Below are 4,907 nucleotides of genomic sequence, written 5' to 3'. Positions count from 1 at the left end.
CGACCAAATCTCAAGATGGCTTCCTCCTTTTATCTACTTGTACCTGTGCCCCTATCCCTGAGGTAATCATACCTTTTTAATCACAGAAAGAGAAAGAATCATTAAAGTCCATAGAGCCCTTGGACAAGTCCATCAGCCCATGTTTTGGAACCCCAACTAGGTTCCCACCAAGAGGAAACACAAAAGCAAAGTAACTTTAGCAATCTCCTGTTCCAGTTCCCACTCATGGAGTGGCCCAATCTCAAGATGGCCTCCTCCTTTTATCTACTTGCATCCAGCAGAGAGCGGCCATCCTAAAAAGCACAGGAAACGTGGTCAGCATAGTTAACCCCAACGTCCTCTAAGCCCCCGGCTTAGAAGTGCACTCATTAGTATAGACAAGGCATAACAATAAAAAAAATATAATATACCCATTTAGTAGGCACCTGCCTATAGTCCAGCCACGTCATCATGACATAACGGGTCCTCCTTTTCCCCTTCTTTCTCCAGGGATGGGTGGGTCCTGAATGCTGCATAGGACATCAATGCATGGCACCATTCTCTGCAGAATTCTGTGAGGACCTGGATGCCTTGATGATGTTCCCCCCCAGGGGGTGGGACCATGATGTCCTAGTCACAGGAAGTGGGTTGAATTATTCTGTTCAATAAAGAAAAAGACGGGTTCTGGACCTTGGAGCAGAGTGAGGGCGGGCGTTGCCAGGAAGACTGTGAATAATACAGCAATAGCTGCTTTTTTGTTTTAAGAACTTCTGGCCAATTTTATTTTCAATATTAATATAACTAAATTTGGTCTTTGGCACATTAAAAATGGATGGCTTTGTCAAAGATCTTCTCGAAGAAGGTAATGGTAAGCTCAGAAATGTCCTATCATGTGCCTGATGTGTCTCTCTCCTGTTACAGAACAGAATGCGGCTTTGGTGACCATCTACAAGACATGGCGGAGACCAACAACTCATCATGCAGTGGTATCAATGAATTCATTCTCGCTGGTGTACCGAACATGGAGAACTATAATTTCTGGTTTGGTTTACTCATTGTGATAATGTATATCACAGCCATCCTGGGGAATTCTACTCTTCTCTATATCATTAAGGTGGACCATGAGCTTCATGAACCCATGTACATCTTCCTCTTCCTGCTATCAGTTGTGGAAATCCTAATGGCCACCACAGTCATGCCTCAGATGTTGAGGATCTTCTGGTTTGATGGGCGACAGGTCGCCTTCAACTTGTGTGTGGCTCAGTTGTTCTTCATCCACTTCCTATCCGCTCTGGATTCTGGGATACTGCTGGCCATGGCTTTAGACCGATATGTGGCCATTTGCAACCCACTTCGATATGCTGCCATCTTAACTAACCGAAACATTGCAAAGATCTCCTCGTTCATATTAGTAAGAGGGTTACTAGGGATGATGCCTCTCCCATTTCTTATTAAGAGGCTTCCCTTGTTTCAGAGAAACTCACTGATACATTCTTACTGCCTCCACCAAGAGATCATGAAGTTGTCCTGCAATGACATAAAGGTCAACATTGTCTATGGCCTGTTTATCATCCTCTATACCATGGGCATGGACTCCATGTTCATTTCCATCTCGTACCTGCTGATCGTAAAGACGGCGGTGTGTCTGCTGGCCGAGGCCAGTCTGAAGGCCATCAGCACCTGCTCCGCCCACATATGTGCCGTCCTTCTCTACTACATCCCCCTCATTGGCCTTTCTGTGGTGCACCGGTATCCAAATCCCATGGCTCCAAACCTTCCTATTATTTTTGGAAATGTTTACCTCCTCCTTCCCCCAGTGATTAACCCCTTAGTTTATGGCATTAAAACCAAGCAGATTCGAAACAGGCTTAGTAAATTTCTCAGCAAATTAATAAAGTCCGAGTAAAACATGTTAAGGTTTGAGGCTCACGCTAAGCACATGAAAATACCGAGAAATGAAGAGTGAGAGGAATGAGAAGAACGAGAGGTCCAATGCCAGCGGTTAATTTTAGCGACAGAGGAAGGGTTAGGCCCTCTGCCGAGACTGAATTGGCTCTCCAAACCAGTTAAAGCTGCTTTTCAGTTGTTTAAAGTGGATCTAAACTCTCTCACCCAATACTTGTAATCCTTATGCCGCTAGCTTTAGTAAATAGATAGGAATGTGTTATATTTACTTGTTTTCAACTTTTTTTTACATTTGCGTCTTGATTTCTGGCCTAAGCCAAAGTGATGTCATACATCCAAGGAACCTTCACTGGAGGAGGGCCTTCTTAAGGGTGTAAGTGGGACCAGGGCTGCCTCGTTCGTGGCCAGAGAGGTACTGACTTCCAGGGCAACCATTCTTCATGGCCCAGACTCCCCTGTGTGAGGATGGACCCCTCTACCCCTCTGAATGTGCCTGTTCAACCCCCTCACTCACAGGTCTATCCACACACTGGCCCCTCATTCCTTCCTGGACTCGGCAGCCAGATTTACAGAGACCATATCTACCATGATACTCCCCAGATTTGGCTGTGCCTATAGGCAGATTCACATGGAGGCCGAACGGGCAAGTTAAATCAAATTCGAGTAGCAGCATAACAGTGTCCAGGACCCCCAAACAGTTCTCAGCATGAGAGCTGTTGTTAATCTCTGCCTGGGTGGAAGATTCTCAACAAAAGTGGATAGCCAAGGCTCTCCCAGCTATCATCTTCATAGCTTCCTTCCCGTGATGAAGGGGGGAACCAAGGGGTGGACCAAGTCCTAGCTGTCTCAGCTCAGCTCAGAAGTACTGTAGCATGGACTCGCCTTCCCCCAAGGATCCAGAGAGGGAATCCCTCATGACACCCAGGAGGGGGGGGGGAAGCAGGAGCACAGAAGCCTGCCCTTCCTTCTTGCTCCTGACCTCCCCTCCTCTCTTGCCTATATAGGAACTCCCAAACTCCTCCTGCCTGCATGCCTCCTGACCTAAGGGCAGATGGATTCCAGGAAGTCAATGCTACATGAATCATCTGCACTTACTCAAGATGGACGCGGCTAGAAATTCCTGGGGGTGTTTTTTTCAAAGTGATTTCTCAGCAGGGAGCAGAGGGTGCTGGCATCTGCCCATACTAACCACCGGTGTCACCCAGCCCATTCGCGGCTAGAAATTCTGGGCGGGGCGGGGGGGCACTATAAAGCATGGAGATATAGATGGATGGGGGAGTTTGATTTGAATATCAAAAATTAATTTGAGTTTTCAGTTTGTGGTGCTCAGATACGGTCTAGTTCCATTTTAAGAAGCCAGTTGATTCCAGAGTTGATTTAACTCCCCCCTCCCCCCAACCCCTTCCGGCCCTACTAACATCCAAGAGCCCAACAAAACCATATTAGTGGCTAATTAGTGGAGTGGTGTCACGGATGGTTCACTTTCCTCACAGTTGGGTTTCCAGGACAAGCTTTCAGGGTGAATCTCCTTCTTCTCAGTCCCAGCAGCACTGATATCTCCTGTATTGCACCAACGGGTAAAGATCCAGGGAAGTTCTCAACACGACTCAACTAGATCAAACTAAATTGCCATCTGAGACTGGATGAAGGGGAACCTGAATAGCCCCCCAAACGTCTGTTCTCTTCGGACTTCTGTGATGAAATACACCTATCTGGCCTTTTATACTCGTGGTGTGACTCTCCTGTTGCCTCTTCACCTTCTCTTGTTCACTGGAGGCCCCTTTGTGTTTCGGAGCTGCCTAACCAGATCTTTGGTTCTCCATCGTACGGACGTATCTTCACCCCGAGGACCCAAATCCATCTCCGATGCATCACCTCCCACCTTTGTATTGCTGCCTGTGTCCCTGCTGGGGAGATTCACCATCTCTGTTCATGCTTGTCACCAGGAAGGGAAGGGAAATCCAAAATGTTGGAGTTGGCAGCAGAACAAGGGGTTACGGGAAAACTGCCAATGGGGGACCAACCACTGACATCACTCAGCCCCTTCCCTTACAAGGCCACATAAACAAATGGGTGGGGAGTGGAGGGGGTGTTACATCACTGCCTAAATATGGCCACATGGACATATCTGGCCAATGATGTCACCACTATCTTGTCTGTCATCGGTGGTCAAGGAAGCAGCAACTGCTTGTGCTCCTGTCCTTATCGAGGTCTCCAGACCTCTCTTCCTCCATTGCCTATATAGGAGCTCCCAACCTCCTCCCATAGGGAACCCACTCTGCCCTCACCTGCTTACAAGCACACTCTCCTGCCTGCATGCCCAAGCTAAGGGCAGATGGATTCCAGGAAGTCAATGCTACATGAATCATCTGCCCTTACTCAAGATGGCCACAGCTAGACATTCCTTGGGGGGGTTTCAAAGTTATTTCTCAGCAGGAAGCAGAGGGTTCTGGCATCTGCTACGTCCATACTAACCACTGGTGTCACCCAGCTCCTTTGCTTACAAGGCCACATAATCAAATGGGTGGGGAATGGAGGGGTGTTACATCATTGCCTAAATATGGCCATATCTGCCAATGATGTCACCACTATCTTGTCTCTCAATGGTTGTCAAGGAAGCAGCAACTGCTTGTGATCCTGTCCTTATCCTTGTCCTGCTCCTGTCCTTATCGGGGTCTCCAGACCTCCCTCCCTCCATTGCCTATATAGGAGCTCCCAACCTCCTCCCATAGGGAACCCACTCTGCCCTCACCTGCTTACAAGCACACCCTCCTGTCTGCATGCCCGAGCTAAGGGCAGATGGATTCCAGGAAGTCAATGCTACATGAATCATCTGCCCTTACTCAAGATGGCTGCAGCTAGAAATTCCTGGGGGTGTTTTTTTCAAAGTGATTTCTCAGCAGGGAGCAGAGGGTGCTGGCATCTGCCCATACTAACCACCGGTGTCACCCAGCCCATTCGCTTACAAGGCCACATAAACAAATGGGTGGGGAGTGGAGGGGTGTTACATCACTGCCTAAATA

At 48.1% G+C, this 4,907-nt stretch overlaps 1 protein-coding gene across 1 annotated transcript; it reads left to right on the top strand.

The window, feature by feature from the left end:
* The first annotated feature begins 913 nt into the window (after positions 1–913).
* On the top strand, positions 914–2,931 carry LOC149438207 (olfactory receptor 51E1-like). The gene has a single exon (XM_089660161.1). The coding sequence runs from the start codon at positions 935–937 to the stop codon at positions 1,883–1,885; it is 951 nt and encodes a 316-aa protein (XP_089516287.1). The 5' UTR covers positions 914–934; the 3' UTR covers positions 1,886–2,931.
* The last annotated feature ends 1,976 nt before the right edge of the window (positions 2,932–4,907 follow it).

The sequence above is a fragment of the Staurois parvus genome, unplaced genomic scaffold (genome assembly GCF_062004578.1).
Source record: "Staurois parvus isolate SC_StPar_1 unplaced genomic scaffold, SC_StPar_1.0 ptg001207l, whole genome shotgun sequence".
Classification (NCBI taxonomy): Eukaryota; Metazoa; Chordata; class Amphibia; order Anura; family Ranidae; genus Staurois; species Staurois parvus.
This window is presented reverse-complemented; position numbering and strand designations above follow the sequence as displayed.